Raw genomic sequence first — 24378 nt, forward strand, 5'->3', positions numbered from 1 at the left:
CTATTAATCTGAATAAAACCTTTCACGAGAGATATTTTTCACAATTCAAGCATTTTAATAGACACCCCATTTAACTCCATCAGTGGAAAAAAAAGGCACTCACATTTACAGTGTAAAGGCTCAACATCAGCAATTGTAATTCACACGAGCATTGAGGTTACAGATTGATAGTGTTTATGTGCAAAGCTTTTCATACACCACTGCGTTACTGTACTGTGTAAACCAGATATCTAGGAAAACCCCCATTTCATTCATGCTTTCCTACAATCCAATTTTCAAAAGTAATTAAATCATTCATTACTGTTATTTTAATTATCGGTCCATCCATTTTCTTCCACTCATCCAATTCAGGGTTGCTGGAGCTTATGGAACTTAGGGTTGAGAGGTGGCGATACACTCTCGGCACATCGCCAATCTTTCACAGGGCTTGTTTTAATTATGTGTACAATATTTTTTCAGTTAAATTCCAAACTGGCAAATTTTGAGATAAAAAATGTTTTTCTTTAAAGGTTCACATTCTGTAAAAAAAAAGGTCTCGAAACTTGAACCAATATTGTGTTCAACTCAGTGAAACAACTCATTTCTAAACATTCCTGGTAATTCTGAACTGTTATGGAATGAACACGGTGTCTTAACTTTGTCATTGGCATACATTTAAGAAATACCATAAAAGGAGGTCTAGTGTGTGTTAATGTGATAACAAAAGTTTTCACAGAACTGCACAAAGTGCAACCTTTTTTGCTTCTGGTTATTGATCATCAGCAAGTGAACACTTCTATAAAAGCAGAGGTTTGGGCAGTTTTCTGGGCTGGAGCATTCACATGTGTTTTAACAAAATGCCACAATCTTCCAATGAGGGGATGCCCCAGCAAATTCACTCCAAAGTCACACTGTGTAACTCTCAGATCACCTACAAGAACAACAAGCACTATATCTTAGCCTCTATAGACCTGCATATGTTAAAGTTCATGATAGTAAATTTATATAAAGTACAGCTTGAGTAGAAGGGTTTCCAGGAGAAAGGCTCTTCCTCTAAAAACAAGATGTCAGCACAGCTTAAGTTTGCAGATCTGCGTCTGGGCAAACCACAAGACTTCTGGAACAATGTCTTGATGAGAGACAGATCAGACCAAAGTGTAGATATCTGTGTATAATCCACAGCACTGCATTTGATGCATTTTGATATGTGTAAAAATCAGCAAGTTTACTGCAACCCCTCCTGGATGAAAGTTTTATGCTGGCTTTTCAAAATGACTACATGTGCATCATAGCTTGAGAGACAGGAAAATCTGATGCTAAAAATAAAGTTAAGACCAGGAAGTTTAAAGACAACATCATAAAATATTGCCTAACAGAGCAAGCCAGAAATGCATATATATTATCACTAAATTTGTGTCATATATTTCCATAAAAATATTTAAATATGCATTTGAAAATTGGCTTAAAACACACAAATATAAACAGAATACAAATGTAAATATCTTAACCATACACTATATTTCTAGATACATTTCTAAATACAAAGGCAGATATAAAATCCACTATAAAATCCCACTTCTAGGTATTCAAAGGAGAACAGCACCCAGCATTAGCCTTCTTGCATACAGCTGGATACCATCAAATTACAGCCAATCTTCCAGTTCTTTATAAGTAAATTATAGCATATTATTATATATTAGTTTGTGTGTGTATAAGTTTAACTCTAGCTAGACATAAAAGGGATTTGAAAATAGAACAGATCATGAGTCTTGCCAAAGTTGGCGTCTGACGATTCTTAAACTGCTGTAGATGAAGTAAATCTAAGATCTGCATAAACTAATGCACAGGAACACAAACTTTATAGATCCATCCAATTAAAAAAATACTATTTTAATTACATCACTGCTTCTAGCCTAACATCATAAGAAACAAGATGATGTTCTGGAGAGACTCAAATAGTTTATTTTATTTCTACTTTTAATTACTAGTTTTAAATTTTTGCTGACAAAAATGGGGAAAAGAAAAAATCAAATGCAAACTTCAGGGCTTTCATTGTGGTACGTCTCCAGTTTCTCTCTATTTTCACCTGCCTGCTTCCAGTCAGCATTGAAGAAGGACAGTCAAGACAGTGGACAGCTTTTAACTCAAAGGCTGGAGCTCTGGCTCCTAGACGTCCCTCCAGTTTGGTGCTAAACTCCACCTTATTACCAGGGCTCAGATTTAGAAGCACCTGTCTGAACTCATGACTGGCCATTAGGACTATATCCCTGGCTGGGTCCTCTCTCTCTCCATGTTCATCCTGGATCATTCCCACTGTCACTTCAAAGCGGTAGCTGTCGAAACGCTTGACATGGCAGGTATGTTTAGCCAGAGCCTTGAGCTGACACAGTTCTTCCTCATCTTGCGATAGAAGGAGGATTGGCAGTGAAACAGGCCCTGATGCAGAACTGGCTGTCAAATCTGCAGCTGTCAGATTTGCAACTGTGGCATTCTTTGGCTCACATTTGGGATAGGTCTCACCGTACAAGCAGCGCAGCCAATCTCCCACAAACACCGGCAACATGTTGATCACAGACTGTGCCCCATTCTCTGTTTCAGCCACACGGACTTGTTTGAAGCGCCCAGTCCAGGTGACTCTGTGTCCATTCAGGTGGCTACAGAAGATTTGTGTCTGGGCTAAGCCTTTGGTTTCCCAAGCAGGAGGCCCACAAACATGGCCATACTGACTCCAAGTAAGGGTGGAGTTGTACACCTTCTCACCTTCTGCATGGTACACATAGACAGAGAAGAATAGAAGGACCATGGAGATGCAGAGTAAAATGAGTTTGACTGGACCCCGATGAGTCAGTGAGCGAAAGACATCCAGAATGGACGTGCTGAACCGTGTCCACAGCCGCAAGGTGACAGGGATCGCACATATTACCAGGGTCACGATCATCTTTGTCAGTTCCAGCTCGAGGAACCACTTAAACACTTGGATGAAGAGCATGGTGGCAAGACCAAAAGCCAGAACAGGCAACGCAAACAGGAAGAGAAAGTAAGCCACACAAGTGCGGATTAGACCCACAACAGTGGAATTCTGGAGGAGGACCACTGAGAACTCGCACCACATGAAGCACACAAGATACGGAACCAGGAAGCAGTAAGTTCCCCGGAAACCACGCATCCTCGCCATGCTAAGGAAGGAGAAAGAAAGAGTAAATCTGTCATTTTAACATAGAATAAAACAACATGGCAGACAGGAGTAAGACCCATTTGAGAATTTTACGAATATAAGTAATCAATATTTCAGTTTGTCCAAATCTTTCTTACCTGAAGAACAGATAGAACAGGTAAACATAAAGCAAGCAGGGGAGACTGAGCTTCAGCACCACAGACTGCCCCAGTGGCAGAGTGGCGAAGGTGCGTCCCAGTAAACGAAGCGCCGTCATGTTCTCTGGCAAGAACTGCGTCAGGCAACACAAGGATGATGCCATCTGGATTAAACCAAATGCAAGGACACAACAGAGTTTTTGATTAACTTTGAGGAGGCTGTTTTATTTCACTGTCATAAAAAATTAAGATTATAAATAAGAAAGAGATTTATGTCTACATTTGTTAAAAGCCGTCACAACAGCATTGCAGGTTTTCATTCATAAAACTGAGGTTAAGTACACATAAAAATCCTTTAAACCATTCTAAGGTTTAGTTTATATCCCTGGTTCTGGTTCTTTTAGTTGTTTTTCTGTTTTGTGTAATATTTGTAGTTTCTGGCCTTAGTTTTTCCATCTAGTCTTCAGGTTCTGTTTCCGTGCCTCTCCTATGTTCCACATTCCATGTTTTATCAGACTTGTCTTCATGTTTGCTTTACTCTTATCTCCGTATTTAGTATTTCCTTTCTGTCTCCTCAGTCAGTTTTGTTCCCATGTCTGTTTCTCCCCTGGTCCCAGTGTCTGTGTGGTTATTGTACTTCCTGTTTTATTTTGACAGTCTCTCATAGTGTGTAAAATTTGTGAAGTTTTGCTTCTCTTGTCCTGTTATTCTGTATTAGTTCCCGTTGTGTCCCATCCTCTCGTTATCATGTGTGTATTTAAGTCCTCTCTCTTCCTCTGTGCGTTGTCGTGTTGTCCCTGTTTGCCATGTGTGCCATGTTTCACTTGTTAATTCCTAGTTGTAATCTTTCTTACCAGTTTATAGTTCCTAGTTGCTCATTTCTGAGTTTTTGGTTGTTAGTACCCTTGTGGTTAAATAGTCTCAGCAATAAAGCTGCCTCTTTCAGTTGATCCCTTTGTGTCTAAGTCCTGCTTTTGGGTACTACCTCTGCCTGCCACACAGCATACATGAGAACAAGTGAATGAAAGCATGTGGTCACTATCAGGCTAATAAGGCCAGCAATATTATGCAACTTGTGCCTAAAAAGGCATTACTAGAAAATTATGTCAAACTCTGGTTGTAAAAGGCAAAAAACTTTAACTCCCAAATCTGAGATTTCCCAGTATTTACAAAAATATTTTTTCTCTGTTACCAATGTCATGTTGCTGCTACACATTTTTATGACAGAAGGCAAACCAGTGGTTTCCTAGAAATTCCAAATCATTTCATTAAGAATGAAATGATTAATTAAGCTGCAATATTATTATAATTATACTTTGCAAAATGCAAGACAGTAATTCTGATCATTTAATCACTCAGTCAATTGACCTCTATAACAATTGCCCGGCGTGCATATGCTGTGGCATTTGGGCTGAGGCTGTGGTAGCTGACAGCAGTAAAGAAGATGGCCACAGTCGAGAGCTCAGAGCAGGGGATCCAATTCTTGTCTGCTACAGGGAAGGAGAAAATTACAAAGAAGACGGAGAAGATAAAATAGAGGTACGGTTCAAGGTTGTTCCAGCCAAAGTTTGTCTCTGCTTGCTCCACATCAAGGCCAGGTTCAAACCGTGTCAGCAGAGACGTCAGGGCACTAAAGTTCTCCCAGGTCTAGAAAAAGGGGAAAGTTTACAAGTGAAAGGAAGCAAAGCACTCCAAAGAAATTTAAATGCAGGGAATTTAGACTGAAATTCAATATCAAACAAATTAAAGAAAAAAAAATAACAACAACAACAAAAAAAACCCAACATATTCTCACCTGTCCATTTAGCATTAGCTGATTGTACAAAAATTTAGTCTGCAAATTTTACCTTCATGCTATAAATATTTTCTGATTCATAGGCGTTCAAAGTGGATTGAGGTTGGTGGAATTTTTTTAATGTGCTGCTCATTTTAAACCTGAAATTGTGTATATTTTTTTGTATCTCTGGGGTCAGAAATACTGGACAAGTTTTGCAGAATAAAAAGCATTTAGCATGAAAAGCAGCTTTTAGCAACACAGTAAATTTGAAACAATAATTATATTTTTGCAATAAAAATACTGATTATAGTATTTTTTTACTGGTATTTTGGTAATTACCAGTACTGTTAATTTAGGGCAGATTTAGCATAAACCTTACATTAGGTTGTGGCGTAATACATTTTTTGAGCACTATATAATTTCATTGATTAAGGAGAAATGCAAAAATAAATGCACATTTACAGTAGAAACTACTTTGTTTCATAAACTTTCATGTAAACTTTCAAGGCTCTGACAGTACTGCTAACTGTGTGAAAATTACTAAATGACACTTAAAGGAAACGCTCACCTTTGTCCTCTGGAAAATACGCAGCGTGCAGATGATCATGGCGATGAAGGAGAGGTAGAAGACAAGCAGAGGGATAACAAAAGCAAACAGATCAACCGTCAAGTTGCTGATGATGAAGAAGAAAATGAGAGCGTTGACGTGTTGCGTCGGAATGATTGTGCTCAGCCACTGGACGCCGGCCCGTGATGCCCAATCAACAAGATGCTCCTTTATCTCAACAACTGCATGCAGTGGGTACTGCAGCATCTGAGGAGAAGAGAGACGGATATGAAGATGAACAGAGAATATCAACACGTTTAAAAAAAAATATTAAAATGTGAAATAATAATGAGGGAACAGGTACTATTAATTGTGACTTCATGTCCATGGCCCTTTTAAATGCTCCGGTCTCACTGGTGTGCAGCATCATCCCACTTCGGCCAAAACTCCAAGCACTCTTGTTTGACTTCTTGCATCCTGATGAGACTAACTCAGCTTTGTGCTTTAAAAACACAGTTGCAAACACAAACACATTCACAACCATGCTGTATCAAATAAACTATGGTCAAGTAACAGTTTATTTCTGCTTATGTAAAGTGTAACGTTTTTTTTTTTTTTACCCTTGTACGACTGTCATGAGGTGCAGAGCTTTCAGTTTTGGCTGAGACTTGGCTGCCATTTTTGGGTGTAGCTGGTGCAATACCCTGTGCATAGTTCTTAGTCATCTCAACAAACTCATCCAGGTCCACCATCTGACTGGCTAAGAGATAAAAAGGGATATAATTACACCTGGAGAAGCAATATACTTTCTGGTCCGCTCCTCCACCCTCTCTGGATACCTACATTCATTGCTGACCATGTTCTCCAACACTTTCTGGGCTTGATTCGAAGTTGGGACAGGAACCTTGCTGCTTGCAGTGCCACCTGTTGGTGAGAAACGACCACACCACCAGTGAGCTGGATGAAAGCTGGTAATGTGAAACTATTCACTGCAACAGCTGCAAATATTAAAATCACACAGAGGGGCATATCATATTTCCAGCAGTAGTGGCAGCTATTGCAAAACAGCATACTAAAGCCTTCTAGGTATAGGCACTAGTAAATCATGCAGCATCATTCAAAAGTAGTAAATACTTTTTAATGATGAATTTATCCAAATATCTGTGGCTGTCTTTGTCTCTCCTACCTGGAACTGCATTCACCTGGCTGACATTTTCCAGCATCTCAGATACAGTCACCTTCTTCTTCCTGTCTGGATTTAGCTTCCAGTACATCATCATGGCTGCTTTGCGTACTGCCAGCTCAAACTTACTCTCTGTTGACAACCTGCGGACATCGGCCTCATTCTCTGGAGTGATTCCTAGTGGAAGTGAGCTTAAGTTATAGAACAGAAGCATAAAGACTTTGACACATGTGATACTTGTGTTAAATGAACCTTTTTTCTGGATCCAGCAGCGCTGCAGGGCTTTTGCTGCACCCCTTCTTCCCTGTTTTGCTGCTTTAATAAGCCAGTTAACAGCCAGCAGATTATTTGTTTCAGTATCCTTCTCTTTAGCAAGACCCAAGTAGTGCTGACCCAGCTGAAAGACAGAGGAGAGGTAAAAGGGCCAGATTATTTCAGCTTACTTAATGTACTGCATGCATGGATATGTATTTAAGCAAGCTTGTTATGCTGTGGTGTTAAAGGCAAAACTACAAAAAATCATGTATGTCCAAAACTGTATGTTTACAATCTTTTTCCTAGCTCCCAAGATACGGCAGTGAACAATGCTCAAAACAGTGTTATCATAAAACATTATGCCATAGTGAAGCTGATCTTCTTTTGTATTTTGGATAGAGACAGAATTGCATATTAACTTTATCCCATTAAAAATGTAATTGGTATATGCATTCTTAATTTTATGACCAATAATGTGTTACGTGAGGTCACACTGATCTCTGAATTTTAGCTACCAAATAATAACCATTTCATTGTTGAGACCAAGTGAACGTTTGTGCTAAAGCTTCAGAAATTCCCTGAGGGTATTCCTAAAATATTAGCATTATGAAAAAATGGGACAGACAGATGAAAAAAAGCAACTCCTCCAGCTACGACATTCACTGGCATCAAAATTAATCTGCAGTGGCACAAAAATGTAATTAAACAGGAACTTGTATTTCCAGTAACTCTCTTGTTATTTTGAACAATCCTCAAGGATTATTGGATTTACACTTGTTTGTGAGCTCCAGTCAAAACAGTTCATAGTAAAGTTCATATAATGCATCAAGAACACATGACTTCAGAATGTATTATTTTCTGTTTCTGTAGCTGTCAGGGCATTCGTCATGTCTAACTAACAGGGGCAGCAGTGGCCCCTTTGGTATATCAAGTGACGGCTTTCTAATATTAACTGTCATTTCATAAACTTCCCTCTCACTCAGTTATTATTAAATGTCCCCATTTGTGTGGAATCAGACGTGTCTTCGTTTTTAATGGTTCTGCATTAGTGTGTTCCTGTGTCTACCAGACAAACAAGGAAAATACCATCACAAAAGTTATTTTAATTGCAAGAGTGACAGAAAAATTATTAAAATAAAATAAAGCTTTGAATTGGAGAATTGCACAGTACTGTAAATATTATAATGTGTATTTTGCCTATTGGGATACCATAATGCACAAACGGAAAGCCTACCAATCCTTCTCAGCATCCAGCTGCTGTACTGATGTGGTCTCAGGTTTGCACATGTTCTCTTAGACACGCATACCCTCTCCTTATTTAGACAGTGGGTATGTGCAAATACATGACATCTGGCAAGAGAACGTTGAACCAAATGTTGACAAGACACTTGGGAATTTCACGTCTAGCCCACCCTTGAATTTCTCTGCACTGGCAGACAACAAGGAGTAAACAGAGTGTGAATTTTGCATTGTTATTTATACAGCAGCAGTATATGCTACAGTACGCTTTAACTTTTACACTTCTTAATGATTTGTAAGTATGACAGTATATTAGTGTGTCACACTGAAATTGTGGGATCATCTTTCAAGTGGCCCAAAATAGGCACATGCTGAAAACTAGACTGAGTCAGCTTGCAGGACTGAAAACAATGCCAAGAGCCTGTCTCTGCATGTCTGTGCATGTGCTTTCACTTACACGGGTCTGAGCTCTGGCATCACCCCCTATGGCCTTCTCCTCAAGCTGCTCCACAGACACGTCTTCCTCTGGTTCTTCATCTGCAGGAGAGGACACAATATGTCTTAATAAAAAAAAATCATGTATATCAATTTTAATTAACTGCCAATAACTTTTGACAAAACCTCAAAGCTTCCAGCAACACCGTGCCCAGTTTTTACTTCACAGCACTTGTCAGCTGTAAAAGTTTCATAACTGTCCCGCCGGTATCCATTAAGTAAAGGGCTTGACATTCTTCAACTTTAGCCCCTACTGCATTTCAAATGTCACAGCTTATCATGCACAGCAGATCTCCAACTGGTGAAGCCAGCATCTTGTTTTCAATTCCAACAGCTATGGAATATATTGAAATACCACAAAATGTCAATGAGGCAAGAGTGTCAGTTTTCTAAAGTGCTTATGAAAAATGTACATTATGAACGGTTTTATTATTATACATAAAAATCTGATTAGACAGTGTGATCTACTGGGACTTTCCCACACAACCATCTCTAGGGTTTGAAAAAGAGTAAATATCAGTGACCAGCAGTTCTTTTGGCAAAAATGCTTTGTTGTTACCAGAGGTCTGGGAAGAATATCCGTACTGCTTTAAGCTGATAGTTAGGAGACAGGAGACAGTTAGGAGACTCAATAACCACCTTCACAACCAATGTATGCAAGGGAGAGTATCTCTGAAAACACATTAAACCCTGAAGCAGATGGATTACCACAGCAGAAGACCACAATGGGTGCCACTCCTGTCAGCTAAGGAAACAGGAAACTGAGGCTATAATTCCCACATACTTACCAAAACCAGACAACACAAAAATTGGAAAAAACATTGCCTGGTCTGAGGAGTCTTGACTTCTGCTGCGACATTTGGATAGTGGGGTCAGATTTTGATATATGCAACATGAAAGCACAATGCATTTTTTATTGTACCAAGGTTTATGGAGGATATTTTCTTGACACACTTTAGGCTCCTTAGTACCAACTGAGCATAGTTTAAACACCACAGGCTACCTGGGTGTTGTTGCTAACAATGTACTTCGCCTTATAACCAGTGTACCCATCTTCTAATGGCTGCTTCCACCAGGATGAAACACCATGTCAGGAAACTCAAACTGGTGGTATCTTGAACATGACAATGAGTTCAGTGTATCCAAATGGGCCCCACAGTCACCAGGTATACATCCAGCAGAGCGGCTATGGGATGTGATGGGGCAGGAAATTCACTTTATTGTTATGCTGCCAACAAATCTGCATCACCTTCATGATGCTGTCATTTTAAAATGGACCAAAACTTCTGTAGAATGTTTCCAGCACCTTGTTGAATCTGTGCCAGGGAGAATTAACGAACGCGAGTGTTAATTTTTGAGTGTACAATGACACAATCAAATTCTTTTTGTGCTTTGTTTTTATAGAATAAACTTTAAATAGCAATACTTTTTTGCATATTTAACCTTTCAGAGAGTGCTGAACCCCTCCTATTGTTACACTTGGCAGACATTTTTAAACCAGTCATGCTGCTAACCAACCAAATTTAGGCTGTAAAATTGGCTTGTTAAACAATGAGCAACTTCTGCTGAACATTTCTGTTGCAAAATTAATATTTTTTCAATAAGAATGCAATTTCTTCAGTTTCAGCATTTTACAGATTGTCTTTGTATATTTTTCCACGAAATGTGGAGTTTATGTGATTTGGAAATCACTGCATTCTTCTTAAAACTGCATTTACGCCTTCCCAACTTTTGGAAATGAGGTTATAAATTTAGTGCACTTAACAGATAAAATATTTATTGTGATACATGAAACATATCATGATGTACAATGAAAAATCGGCAAAAGGTGTATTATTTTATCAATGACGGGACATGACTTTGTGCACAAAATTCCATGGCAACGCAGCTAATATTGTTTCATAGATTTGAACCTCATATTGGAGTTTTAGACTACCAAAGTCATAACGTCCCTGCGTAATGCCCCGGGAACCTGTTGTTACAGATTTAAAGGCAAGCCATAACAAGTTGCTGAGACATTTAAGTAAAAGCCTTTTGCATTATTTAGATGACTGTGTTTAATTCACTGGAAAATAAAGCATCCCAAAATGCTTTACAGCATGGGATTCAAATGAGTAAACAAAGGAAGCCAAAGTGGATCTGCATTCTGGATTCTGGACAAGAGTTGTGTTTTCCTTGGGACAGGGTTACATGAAAAGACATTCCAAAGCACTGCAGAAGGCTTATCACCTTAACACAGCAACTGGTCTATGACATGCTCTCGGCGGCACTGAACCTTCAAAATCTGTCATTTAATCCCTCAATCTGAATGAAACTATTCTTACCATCCTCCTCATCAATGGCATCCTCTTCCTCAGCTTTTCTAAGTCTTTCCTGAATGATTACCCGTTTGGCCATAGAAGCAAAAGTGCGTTTTCCGGAGGCCATGGAAGAAGATGTGGAAGCTGTGGTGGAAGTAGCTGTGGAGGAGGGAGATGTGAAGTTGGAAGTGGGTGAAATTGTGGAGGTTTGAGGGTCAGCAAGGGTGAGAGAAGCTGGAAGGGGTGTTCTGATTGGAGCACTAAGGGAGGGATTAGTAGAAACGGTTTTACATGGAGGGCTAGGTGACACAGCAGGAGATAAGGGCTTTGACTTGTCTAAGGAAAGGGGGGAATCCATCTGTTTAGAGATGGTATGCGTAGATGGTGGCGAAGAACTGGGTGATTTTCTGGGTTCCAGAGAGGTTGGTGATTTTTCATGCTGAGCGGGAGAAGCAGAGAGGTTACTGGAGATGGGGGACAGAGGAATTTGCATGGGGGAGGGACAAGAGGGTATATCCAGGACAGGGCACGACCCCTGGACGTTGACACCAGTTGGTGTTGATGACAAATCCTTCTCCATCTCTCCTAAAATAAAAACAGGGTGAGAGAAAATTTATATTTTTGCTGGGTAGTGAACTTTCTGAACTCCCTGTCACAGAATTTGGAGGATTCACTTACAGACATTTTACCTCTATAATAACAGACCTTCTCACTGAAGTTTTGAACTTAACAAATTCTTACATAAAGCAGGCTAAAAGTCCAAAGCAAGAAAAGGGCTATTTAAAAAAAAATATAATAGCATAAAATTTTGAGAAAACGCGATGCAAATGAGCAGTGCTTTGGAAAAATACTGTAATTACTCAGCATTAAAGCATCAGAGCAGCAGGCAGGCACAGACACGAAGTAATAGGCAACAGGAGAACTCGCAACGTCAGTAACTAGATCAAATCTACAACATTAAAACTGCGCTATGACAACATACAGTAAAACAATAATCATTAAATCTTACCTGTTTGCTAAATGAGCAGATTTCTTCAGGATTCAAGGCAATCACCCTCCTGGATTTGAATGTTGAGTGTGTATTCCATGTTGCAGATTAATCTGCACCAAACAGCCGCGAGTAACCAGAGACGCACACTTGCTTGCTGCCGTCAAACTCTGGGCTATAAACGACGCCACAACTTTGTGGCCCGCCCTCTTAAAACAGGCTCTCACACTGCAATCACTACAAATGTCCGTCAAAGAAATAGCTTACCTGATTGGTTTTTAGCTCTTTAAACCTGTGACAGATGCTTTGCGGATGTTTTACGGCGATTCTTTAAACATTTCCCCAGTGCACTTCCAATTTTTAAAAGTGCTGTGAAAAAACCCCAAACAAACTTAAGATTGTCTTGGTTTAAAGTTCAAGGCTGGATGTGCAGTTATTTTAGCTATAGCTACAGCAGTAGACACATGTAAGTAGATTACGGGGTCCCAGGTCAAAAGCTACGGGCCTACACTTAATCGATTGTGTCTTTTCCATATGGCAGAGGACAGCGATCCTGCACCCTGAGATGCTGTGAAAGTAAAATAGAAATTAAAATTACTAATAAGTAAAACCAAAATAATTATATTAGTCACAAGTGCTGTAATCATCAGATACAAACACAATCGCGTATGAAGTGGGAGATTCTGCCATGTCTCGGTTCTCGGTTAATAAATGTCGTATTGTTATTAATACCCGATGTTCTATTAGACGATTATTAATGATCATTTCATTATTTCATTAAGGAGAAACAGGATTTTACATCAGTGTAGTTGATCATTATGAGGCATGTAGGAGAGAAACATTTGTCCTCTTTAGTATCAGTATACTAAAGAGGACAAATACATAATAATAATAACGTGTTATTGCTGTGTTTAATGTTTGTAGCGGTCCAACTGTCCAAGTGCTGAGGGACAGCCGCCGCCCACCCTCATCCCGTTTCCGAGAATACATATGAAGCGCCCTGGGAAGGGCAGTCGAAGTTGCAGGGGACTCCATAATTGAAAATGAAGGAACTATAATAGCTCTCTTTTAGCTCGCAGGGTCTTTGATGTAAAGCAGGTCTTTGTGTGACAACCACAGTTAAGCCCCTAAGGCACATGGACCTTGTGAGTGATCCCCCCCAGATGTGAATGGAAAGATGATGCTGATTTAATCCGATGATAATGATGTGTCCTGCTCAAACACAACCCCCCACATTAAAACACGAGAAAGGGGCACACTGGAGAGAGACAAAGAGGTCCTCCACAAAGAGGCCAAGACACGGAATCTAAATTTATCGGTGTAAGTTGTGGATGTGCTTACTTAGTCTTTCAGCACGAATGCTTCACTTTTAAACTAGTTCACACTGACACGCCACCAGCCCAGTCAAAACGGGAGCACTGCATCATGTGTATATGAAGAGGAAGGCTTCTAGGTTGCCCGAAGAGAGCTGCTTTTCCAGTTCACATCATCGAATGAGTGCGCTTGCCTGGAGAGGCGGGACTGTGACCCGGTTAGACGTAAAACAAGCAAAGCTGTCTCCATCCTTTCAGACTTGGGGGGGGGAAGTCTGCGTCTCCCACTGTAGCCAATATGTCCGACTGCAGAAGACAGTGGAACCGGGAGGATGAGCTACCGGTCTACCTGGCGGGGCCGATCACCACCGGGCCGAACCAGCGGAAGACCTACGGTATGTTCAGCTCCGTGGAGGGAGCGTTTGAGAGCAAGACCATAGACTTCGAAAACTACGCGGTGGGGAGAAAAGGGAGCCGCACCCCGAGAAGCGGAAGCCGGGAACGACTCTTAGACACCGGTGACCCCATTAGCAAGACGCCCAGCGAGGCTCGGGAGTCCTCGCTGAACGGCTCGCCTGGAGAGAGAGACGAAGCACGCAGTCGTGCTGAGGTCAGATTTTCATCGGGGACGGAAAATCTTAATGGCAAGGTAGGACTGAGAGCTTCAATCTGTGGCTTTTTGTTGACAGGTGTTGATGGTGCAATGGCTCCGTCGTTCCCTAAATATAATTTATTAATGAAGTGCACCAGTAAGTGCCACTAGACTTTAACCGGTGGGGAACTTTTGGCCTACGCGGAGGATAAAATGAATTTTTACTCATAAACCACCAAAAAAAGCTATGCTGGTTTCGTTTTGGGGCAGCAGGAACCAGGAGGTATTTTCCTGACAAAGGCTTCAATTTGCATAAATTATGAACTTTTTATGGTGCATTGCAGTTTGGCTATTATGGATTGCGTTAAGCTTAAATTCTCAATAAAAGGCGCAAAACGCGCGCAACAAAGCAGTGACACATTTTTTTTTTTGCTTGCCGTGGTGCTGAATCGGACAGCGACAGACAACATGCACCCGCACCCAACCTCCACGCTGCATTGTTTATGCTTTGAAGTAAGACGTGTGTGTGTAGTGGGTGTGAGGGCGCTCGTGTCTTCACATACGGCCTATAGCTATCTTTTTTCCCCCGTGCCGTGAACGACGTCAGGCAATACGGTGGCGGTGACTTTCCTCAGGCGCGCGCCCACAGGAACGTCAGCTTTCTTCCACTGTGCGCGCGCCACGCAACCTGACGCAGCCGTACGGCGGCGGATTCATCGCTCGCTTTCTGTCACACACGGAAACAAAAACCACATCACATCAGTGGAGACAAAGGGGAGCAGGAAGCCGCGCAGGGGCGCCGGAGTCGGTATAATTCGCTTCTGAGTTAACTGCCAGGGGGTCGAGCGACGGAAAGAACATGTCTGGGTCCAAGAACAGCATCCCCCATCTGACGGTAAGCGAACCGGCCTGCTCAGCAGCGACCAGCAGTCATGTATGCATGAACACGGATTAAATTCCTACTGAAAGTTATCTCACTAAAGGCTTTTTCATGCTGCCCCTACGAGAAACTGCACGCCAAAGAGAGGTGACAGTTCGTTGTGTTTGAGCGCGTTTTCTCGCTCCTGGTTGGATAATGTTGTGTAATCTCGCTGCCTGTCAGAGAGATTAACTCGGTTGACGTGTGCGATCGAATCTGGAGTCGAGCAAGTGACAATTGATTGCTTAAAAGCAGCGAAATGTGAAGCTAGATTTTGGCAAACGACGTGCATCCTTTTCAGTCTGTGTTCAAGCGTGGATTTTGCACATATTGCACGTCTGTTATTTGAAAATTATCCAGTGTCTAATGGATCTTAAGCCAGTTAGTAGAGTTACACATTTAACTTGAAGGTTAAGACACAAATAATGTCTGCATATTCTTCCCCCCTTTTTCGTCCTCATTGGTCAAAGACGTTGATTTTTCGGCAAGCCGTCAGCTGTCATCATGCCAAACCCTGCTTGATCACTGGTTACTATGGAGACGTAACATCTTCCTAATGCTGTTGCCAGGCACCATCCTTAGTAGTAGAGGGTGTGGACACATGGTGGTCTCACAAAAAACGTGCTGGTTTCAACACCCTGCTTGTGAATGTTCAGTATTTGATTGCATTGAAATAACAGAAAGAGACTTTTTTTGGTGCCCCACCCAGGTACAGCCCTTGTGTGGCCATGCATTTCTGTCCACACTACACCACACCATGTTATATTGCTATAAAGCCATGGATTACATAACTGATTGTGCAATATATCAAAATGTCAGGACTAAGTTCAACCTCTCCCTCCCTGATCTCCCTTTCTGTGCTTTTCCCCTGCAGAGTGAAAGGCTGCTGATCAAAGGAGGGCGAGTTGTTAATGATGACCAGTCTTTCTATGCAGATGTCTACATTGAGGACGGGCTCATCAAGTGCGTATTTGGGGTCACTGTATGAGTGTGTTCTCTTAAGCACTGCAGAGGCTGTTTTCTAAATTTTTTTGCTCTTCCTTTCTTTTTGTGTCCATCTTCTCAACCCTTTTGCATTCCCATGTGTATTTTGCCATGATAAAACTTTTCCACAATCTTCACACCTCCATAATTTGGCTTCCTTACCTTTCATCAACTCATCTGTCTTTGCACGTCTTATGCTGGGCAGGCAGGTGGGGGAGAACCTGGTTGTTCCTGGGGGCGTCAAGGTGATCGAGGCCAATGGCCGCATGGTGATACCAGGTGGAATAGATGTTAACACCTGCCTGATGAAGTCCTATCTGGGCACACAGCCTGTTGATGACTTCTTTCAGGGCACCAAGGCTGCACTTGCTGGGGGCACCACCATGATCAGTGAGTGTGAATGCTTAGACATAGGCAGCAAGTGTCAGCTACAGTATAGTACAAAATACTGATTACGCTCTTTCTTTTTTCTATGCCTTGTGCCCTTCCTAATTTTCAGTTGACCACGTCGCCCCTCAGCCTGGTGACAGTTTGCTGGAGGCGTTTGAGCGCTGGCAGGAGGCCGCAGACAAGAAAGCCTGCTGTGATTACTCTCTGCATGTAGACATCCCCCAGTGGAATGAAAATGTTAAAGATGAGTTGGAGCTTCTGGTGCAGGACAAAGGTACGTCCATTTTTAATTATTGTATGATATTTTAGAGATGTGGCCTTTCTTGCAGTTCATGTTTCAATCCCTAGTTTGGGCACATTTCACAAGAACAATAGGGACAGATTTAGAAACAATTTGGCTAAAGTGCTGAATCCTCTTAGAGTCAAGACACTGTAGAGAGCCATTGTTCTCGTTGCTGTCATTGTGGCCATGTACAAATTTCACTTGTAATCTGTTTGAGCAGAAAAATTAGCATTTTCTTCTGGGGCAGCTTTAAAAGTCACCATACAAGATAACCAGCTGCTTGTGTGTCCAGCTTCCTTCTAGGAGTTGTATTATTTGGCTAGACACAAACATGCACTGCTTTCCATTCCTATTCACTCACAGAGTTTGTCTTTATTATCCACGCTCCTGAGTATTTACTTTCTCATTATGAAGCCGTTTCCTGTTTCTTCTGTTGTCAGGTATCAACTCCTTTCAAGTATACATGGCTTATAAGGATGTGTACCAGATGACCGATTCAGAGGTATGTTTTATACTCATAAATTCCACGGATCATCAATACTGTACGAATCCTCTGGGTACTGTTTTTAACAATAGAAATCTGAAAATTGTTGTTCTTGTCTTTTAGCTGTATGAGGCATTCTCATTTCTGAAGCTGCTGGGTGCCGTGGTGTTAGTTCACGCTGAAAATGGTGATCTTATTGCTCAGGTAAGTGCTACTGCCTGCTGAAAATGGATATCTTATTACATAGGTAAGTGCTGCTGCCTTTTTTTTGCTCTCTCCAACATGCACCGCAGCTTAGAGATATGCTTGTTACATAATGCTGCGGCTCTCAGAAAGAGAAAGCAAAGATTAATACGCCTGCAGCTGCAGCTGCAGTTGAGAATGACAGGTTTATCTTAGGCCACCATTACTTTTGACCATTATTATTCTAATGAGGATGATGATGATGATGTAATGGTGATTAAGTTAGTAAGGGTGAAGGTGCTGATAACACTAGCAGAAGTGATGGCAAGTATTAGTTGTGGTCATGGAGACGATGGTCCAGATTAATGGGACAATTATGGAAAAAACCTTGATGTATGTGAAGATAAATCAGGGTAATGAAAGATAATTGCAGTGCTGATGAATGATCATGACACGCTTGTTAAACTAACTGTAAGAGAAATAGGGAGATAGGTGATGAAAATTCATATCAACCCCATAGAGAACAAACAAACACTAAAAAAGGAGCAGGGTGGAAATCTGGTTGTCATCCAGGTTTTCAGAGAAACTGAAATGTGCTTAATCTTCCAGCTGTGCGCTGGCTTTCGAAGATTACAGTGCACATTTATTTTAGCTTGACAGGCCAAACGATTTGTTATTTTTAATTCATGAAATCCCATCTGAGGCGTTCAAACATGGCTGTACAGTTACTGTATGTACAGCTGTCAGTGATTGCAGTGCATGTGAAGATAATTCTGACATTGTTTTGTTATTATTATTATTTTATTTGCAGGAACAGAGAAAAATCCTCGGAATGGGAATTACTGGCCCAGAAGGCCATCCTCTGAGTCGTCCTGAAGAGGTATTTTTTTTTCCATAGCTTCACTGTTAATCAATTCAGCTGTCACTGTATAGGTTCTTGGCGCTAGTTTATTCCCTTCCTGTGCAGGTGGAGGCTGAGGCGGTGTTCCGTGCCATCACTCTTGGCAATCGCGTGAACTGTCCTGTTTACATCACAAAGGTGATGAGCAAGAGTGCAGCTGACACTATCACTCAGGCCCGGAGGAAAGGTAGTTCTTAATCATATAATGTCCTTTTCTGTCTTTATTAAGGATGAAATTAACCGTTCTACAATCCTGCTCAGGTTCGGTGGTTTTCGGGGAGCCAATTACAGCTAGCCTGGCCACCGATGGTTCGCACTACTGGAGCAAAAACTGGGCCAAGGCTGCTGCCTACGTGACCTCTCCACCTTTAAGTCCTGACCAGACAACCCCGGACCATCTTCACACCCTGCTGGCCTGGTACGTCTCACTTTTTTTTAAACAATGAATGGATATTGCTAAAAACTGTAGTAATTTAATTTATAGAAGACTCCAGAGTTTTACAACAACATGTTTGTATGAAGTCTGAGAAAATGTACAGCGTCAAGAGCATTTCATAAACCCTAGAACAGGCAAAAACTTTGAGTATTTATGTAAAGGCAGACAAAAGCTTAATTTAGCTACAGTATGACCTCTGCTCAATGTGAAATGCAAATAGGATTGAACACACAAAAGGAGACTCTTACTTTTTACCCTTACAGACTCTTTAGTATTCATGCCACAAACAGCTGTTAGTGTTATGCAGAATTTTAGATCAAACCTCAGTGAAACAGAAAAACAGATGGAGAGAAGGTGAAGGTGTGAGGAGAAGCAGAAGAGAAGAGAGACTTAATTACAGACTAAGGACTACATAATCATTTGGAAGCCACTTTACTGTATATTCAGTCAAGTGCACGATAATGGTTGGTTAACTTGTACCTATGCATAAGTGCAAGTCAAGGCCAAACTCACCTCAGGTATTACCTCAGACACACAGTACTTGCACCCGTCACACATATCACACACACAATGCACAGAACTTCCAGCTGCACACTTTTGAATGCCCCCGATTCCACAAATAGCACTGAAACCTCTATTATCTGTTGCCTTGGCTACCGAGTGCCTCCCTCCTCCTTCTCCTCCTCCTCTATCTTCCTCTGTTTCTCCACCCTTCGTCTGAAGCTCCTACTTCTCAAGGCGGGTCCATGCTGTCAAGCCGGTGGTGTGATACTGCTGTTTTCTTTGAGCCACTCCTGAAACAACGGGGTGTATTCTTAGGTTCGTTTTCGGAGACATGAACACAAGAACAGCCTTTTCCCCCCCTCAGATTTCAGCGAAGCCCATTATTTACATAATAAGCACTTTCTTGGCATTAAGGTGATGATCCCACAGCTCACTAACACGGAGTAATCACTGTAATTAACAAATAAATTAAAGGTCTTATAACTGAACCGTGACAATCACAATTCTTTATCAGCCAGATTCAGCCTTATTTATTCAGAGTTAAAGCGAGCATAAGTCTTGTTGGCTTTCTTTAATGATGCAGACCAGACTGAGCATTAATCTTGTTAATGTTTAAAGGACTGATACTGCAGCTGTGTTGCACCATTCTCTGTAGTTCAGTTGGCTGTTTTTCTGCAATAGGCCACTGCATGACTTGACATACTTTACCTTACATGCTCAGTGAGGACCCCTGGTGGCTAGTGGTTAAAAAAATAACTGCTCTGTATGTGTCTTCATCATTCTGTCTTTTTTTTTTTAACATAAACATGTTTATTTTATTGATTTGTTGCTATTTCTACAGACTGAGCTCTCTGCATTCAGTAGTTTAAGAATTTTAGCAATTTGTCAGGGAACCTTTTAACATTAGACAGGTCAGTGACTGCATCCTTAAGTGTTTGCCGATGATTTCACTTCATTTTGTTGCCTTGATACAGTGGGGACCTCCAGGTGGTGGGCAGTTCTCACTGCGCTTACAGCACTTCCCAGAAAGCTATTGGTAAAGATGACTTCACCTTGATCCCCGAAGGAATCAATGGCGTCGAGGAGAGAATGGGCTTTGTCTGGGACAAAGCAGTGGTGAGCAATGAGGTCATGTTTTCGTTGTTTCTTTTGTGTAGGTGTGAGGTTTTTGTGTAGCACTCCAAACATCCATTTCTTTTTCCCTTAGGCCATGGGGAAGATGGATGAAAACCAGTTTGTGGCAGTCACATCCACCAACGCTGCTAAAATCTTCAATCTGTACCCACGTAAGGGTCGGATAGCTGTGGGCTCTGATGCAGACATTGTCATCTGGGACCCTGACAGCGTCAAAACCATCACTGCCAAACTCCAGCAGTCGGTGAGGACAAAAAGAAAAGAAAGATGATGAGGGAAAAGAGAGGGTGGGTAAATCGGAGAGAGGGAGAAGAACTAATAAAATAAGGGGGGGCTAGACGGAGGCTGCACAACAGAAGGTTTCATGGGAGACTGCAGAGTGTAAAATAGGATAAGAACCAAGTGGAAGATCACAGGAGGGGAACAGAAACCTGAATAATAATATGCAGTCAAGTCTAGCTTTATTTTACTCAGTATATATCATATATGTGTGCTAGAACCAAAATAGCAAGCCTCAATGTTTTCAAAGTTTTTTCCTAAATTAATTAAAATAATATTTCGTAAAGGCAGAGTTTACACATGAATAGCTGTTCATTCTTATTGTGTTTGGGTCTGAGCAAATGTGCAGTCAAATGTGCATTTTGTGCATTTTTCTCTCAAAATCAGAGATGGCAAGTGAAATTTCATATTGTGAAACCGCCACCGAATCTACTGAAAATGACACGAAACAATAACCAGCTCCTGAGTTCACGCTATGGACTGTGGATTATCAGGACATTGTTGTTTTAATCCTTTAAGCATCACAGATGGAGCCTTTTTCACCTTTTTCAGCAGCAGCAGCTATCACACAGACAGCTTTGATCGTCACAAATAAGACTAAATCTATCTGCAAAACAAAATGAGCTATAGGCAAAAGGTAAAACTAAATTGCCTTCAAAAATGTAACACAATACACCGTAGTTCATTTATTGGTCTGTTCTGCCACTCCCAAAGGCCCTAATCCAGACTGAAGCCAGATTTAAGTTATAATCCCCCTTCACCCCTCACCCATTTTGTTATATCTCTGCCCATCCCCCTGAATTTATACAGTCGGCCCCTTGATCCCCTTGCCCCCCACTTATTTATCCCCCATCTTTTCATATGCTGCATTTTGCTGCATCTATTAAACCCTCTGATAAAAACCAAGCTTGCCTCGACTGCATAGAGAGGCTAAACACTGTACAGTATTTGGAAAAATCAAATAATCCTCTGTTTTCTATACTTCTTTGTCTCATGTTTTCTCTCTGCACAGGCTGCAGAATACAACATCTTCGAGGGTCTGGAATCTCGTGGAGGTCCAGTGCTGGTGCTGAGTCAAGGCCAGGTGGTGTATGAAGAAGGAAAGCTGCATGCTCAGCAGGGCACTGGTCGATTTATTCCACGCAAACCCTTCCCAGATTATGCTTACCAGCGTGTAAAGTTCAGGAATCAGGTACAGTATTTAGAAGGTTTTAAAAATACTTAAAAAACAGTGTTATAAATGTCACATTGAAAAATTTCCTTGAAAGATTAATTGGGTAGTAGATGCTTGGGGATTATTTTTCCTTATCTTGCTGCAAGTTCTCATAAAAAGATAAAAAGATAAATATTCCCCCAAAAATGAGGCAAATAAAGATTTGAAGAAGACTGTAAATTAAATAATTATACAACCTAACCTTGGTTGGAGGAATTTGGGATGTCTATTTTTACCTTTTGTACAGATTATTATATTATGATAATGAAAAAGAAAAAACAAAACAAAACAGGAGCTGAATTGATTAGAAACATGATCATTATTCTCTCTTTTTTCACCAATAGGTGATTCAGGCAAAATACAAATGAGCCAATTAGTCCCATATTATGGAGACTAATGTGCTACAGGCCATTCGCTTCTAAAGAATGAATAATAGGTTGGCTTGTTTGTGTCTCTGTCTGTTTTCTCCCCAGGTAAAGCATAAGCAGGGTGTAACTCGGGGGATATATGATGGCCCCGTATATGATGTTGCTCCGATTCCCAAATACATTACTCCTTCTCCATCAGCCAAAACTTCTCCCACCTCTCACCAGCCACCACCAATACGTAATCTTCACCAGTCCAACTTCAGCCTTTCAGGTAAGAAAAATAACATATTTTTAAAAAGAATGTACTCTAAATACACAGTTATGCAAAATGGATTTCTATTACAATTAGATCCATCTAATATATTAATTTTGTCCTCATTTTAGGTGCACAGATTGATGACAATATCCCACGTCGCTCTGGCCACCGCATTGTAGCACCCCCGGGTGGTCGCTCCAACATCACCAGCCTTGGCTGAATACTTGAACACATATGAAGCACGGCTGGTGCGACGCTTCACCTACTGAGTGTGTGCGAGTGTATGTGTACGACTGAGTGTAAGCGCAACGATATGAATGAATATCTTTGCATTTTTTTGGCATAATGTGACCGTTTCTGTTATATCAGTTTGTCATGGTCACTCAAAAAAAAAAGCACATTTCTACTTCTAATCCCAAAAAGTGTGTGAGTTACAATCAGCTTAATAATTCAAAACAATAAAAAGTCATGTTCCAGGCACACACACACACACACAGATTGTTGGACCCCCTCCAACCAACCCGTGACCCCAGTGTTATGTCATAAAGTTATTTCCTTACCTGTGAGCATGACTTCCTTCTTATTCTTCCTCACCTCCCACATCTTACCGTGTGGGTCTGACATGGTGCTCCTTTCCACCCACATGGTGGACAGCTCAAGAATTGTCAGAATTTTTTCTGCATCTGGTTCTAATATCTTGGCAATATTTGTTTCTTTGTTGCTCAAGCAGATCAGTTACACTGCATGGACATGTCTTTAGATGTTACACTACTTGTGGTTTATTGTTGCAATGGAGGAACACTTAAAAATGAACTCAAAGCACATTTGTATTCAACAGCACAAGCATATTCTTATATTGGTATATGTATGCTTTGAAAACCCTAACGACATCCACTGTGGGTAGAGGCAGTTGTTACCTAGTTAAAAACATATTCATGCAATTTAAATTACTGTAAATTTTGAAAGGAATGCATTTTTTTCTCCACCACCAGATACTATATGCAAATGTGTCAGTACTCTCTTACACTCTGTGTGAAAGTAGATAAGCAGTCAAAGTGAAAACAGAAACAAGTGAACTAAATTAAGTTCTAGATTGATGTACCTACATAATGTAGACTTCTCAGTGTGCGTGCTTAGTTTGCTGCCAATCACTCCCACCAGAATAAGAACTTTGTTGTAATGACATGCTGAACTCACTGCAGTAAAAGGACTTCAGCTGTCACCACAGCTTTTTAAAACTTTTCCGAAAATGTTTTTTTTTTTTTTTTTAAATCTTTTATTGTTTCCTCATTATGGTACATTTAGTGTTTCTGTGCCACACTGTTTTTGTTACTCTTGTCTGGTGTCACCAATGGAACCACTTAATAAAGACTGGACTGTTGTCTAAAATGATGGTAAAACAAACACACTGTGGGTTATTAGTAATATCATTTGTTATTCTGACCGTAATCAAAATTCGGATGATTGATTGATTTTCTAAATTTAGAATTACTGAATGCATTTTCTCAAGTTAAATCAAAGGCCTTATTTATTGTAATACACCTTGAAAGGAAACTTTAGAACAGCCAGTTTTTTGATAGGTTGTAATCATACGGTTACAAACTAAAGCACAGTTATAATTCTTTCACTTTATTTCCTGTATGACAGAGTCACTGTCATACAGGAAAGTCGCTGCCAACATAAACTGCATGTAGAACTGAAAAGAAATGAGTACAGGAATGAGAACACTACGTTTTTTATAGATCAAGACTGAATGAAAACCAATCTGATGCAGGACTAACATGGAGAGACAAACAACCATTCACATTCACATGGAAATTTAGATCCACCGATTAATCTAACCCCACTAACTGCATGTCTTTGGACTGTGCAAAGAAGTACCTGGAGAGAACCCAAGCAAACACGGGGAGAACATGCAAACACCACACAGAAAGACCCCGGCCAGATGGCGGAGTCGAACTCAGGGCCTTCTTGCTGTGAACCAACAGTGCTAACCTTTTTAGCATATTGTGAAATTTGGCACATTACAAAAACTTTTGGTATAACAGGATGTAGTAGAAAGAA

The 24378-nt window shown here is 40.9% G+C and overlaps 2 protein-coding genes across 3 annotated transcripts; one reads left to right on the plus strand and one right to left on the minus strand.

Moving 5' to 3' along the window:
- Positions 1 to 34: 34 nt before the first annotated feature.
- wfs1a (Wolfram syndrome 1a (wolframin)) lies at positions 35 to 12255 on the minus strand. Its single transcript, XM_013275736.2, has 12 exons — positions 12097 to 12255; positions 11112 to 11672; positions 8750 to 8829; positions 7051 to 7195; positions 6802 to 6975; positions 6459 to 6539; positions 6236 to 6375; positions 5980 to 6117; positions 5637 to 5882; positions 4660 to 4938; positions 3292 to 3455; positions 35 to 3155 (listed from the first exon to the last, which is right to left on the minus strand). Exons 2-12 carry the CDS (start codon positions 11665 to 11667, stop codon positions 1970 to 1972), a joined length of 3189 nt encoding a protein of 1062 aa, XP_013131190.1. The 5' UTR covers positions 11668 to 11672; positions 12097 to 12255; the 3' UTR covers positions 35 to 1969.
- A 1201-nt stretch (positions 12256 to 13456) lies between these two features.
- crmp1 (collapsin response mediator protein 1) lies at positions 13457 to 23722 on the plus strand. 2 transcript variants are annotated; one of them, XM_003452195.5, is made up of 14 exons: positions 13457 to 14037; positions 15774 to 15862; positions 16089 to 16273; positions 16383 to 16547; positions 16997 to 17058; positions 17164 to 17244; positions 18035 to 18103; positions 18191 to 18311; positions 18386 to 18542; positions 20039 to 20180; positions 20272 to 20442; positions 21490 to 21669; positions 22164 to 22329; positions 22443 to 23722. In XM_003452195.5, exons 1-14 carry the CDS (start codon positions 13687 to 13689, stop codon positions 22532 to 22534), a joined length of 2031 nt encoding a protein of 676 aa, XP_003452243.1. In that variant the 5' UTR covers positions 13457 to 13686; the 3' UTR covers positions 22535 to 23722. The 2 variants fall into 2 exon arrangements, with proteins under 2 accessions (XP_003452243.1, XP_003452245.1); XM_003452197.5 differs by lacking the exon at positions 13457 to 14037 and adding an exon at positions 14483 to 14875.
- Positions 23723 to 24378: the final 656 nt, after the last annotated feature.

This window comes from Oreochromis niloticus, linkage group LG6 (assembly GCF_001858045.2).
Source record: "Oreochromis niloticus isolate F11D_XX linkage group LG6, O_niloticus_UMD_NMBU, whole genome shotgun sequence".
Lineage (NCBI taxonomy): Eukaryota > Metazoa > Chordata > Actinopteri > Cichliformes > Cichlidae > Oreochromis > Oreochromis niloticus.

Bases quoted from the DNA above. Each gene is read 5' to 3' on its own strand.
- wfs1a (XM_013275736.2), bottom strand. From the start codon at position 11,667: ATGGAGAAGGATTTGTCATCAACACCAACTGGTGTCAACGTCCAGGGG. The intron at 8,830-11,111 runs GTAAGAATAGTT...CCTCTCCTGCAG, and splicing joins TGCCATTGATGAGGAGGATG to ATGAAGAACCAGAGGAAGAC. The intron at 6,540-6,801 runs GTAGGAGAGACA...TCTCACCAACAG, and splicing joins CCAGGTGAATGCAGTTCCAG to GTGGCACTGCAAGCAGCAAG.
- crmp1 (XM_003452195.5), top strand. From the start codon at position 13,687: ATGTCCGACTGCAGAAGACAGTGGAACCGGGAGGATGAGCTACCGGTC. The intron at 17,059-17,163 runs GTATGTTTTATA...CTTGTCTTTTAG, and splicing joins ACCAGATGACCGATTCAGAG to CTGTATGAGGCATTCTCATT. The intron at 22,330-22,442 runs GTAAGAAAAATA...TCCTCATTTTAG, and splicing joins GTCCAACTTCAGCCTTTCAG to GTGCACAGATTGATGACAAT.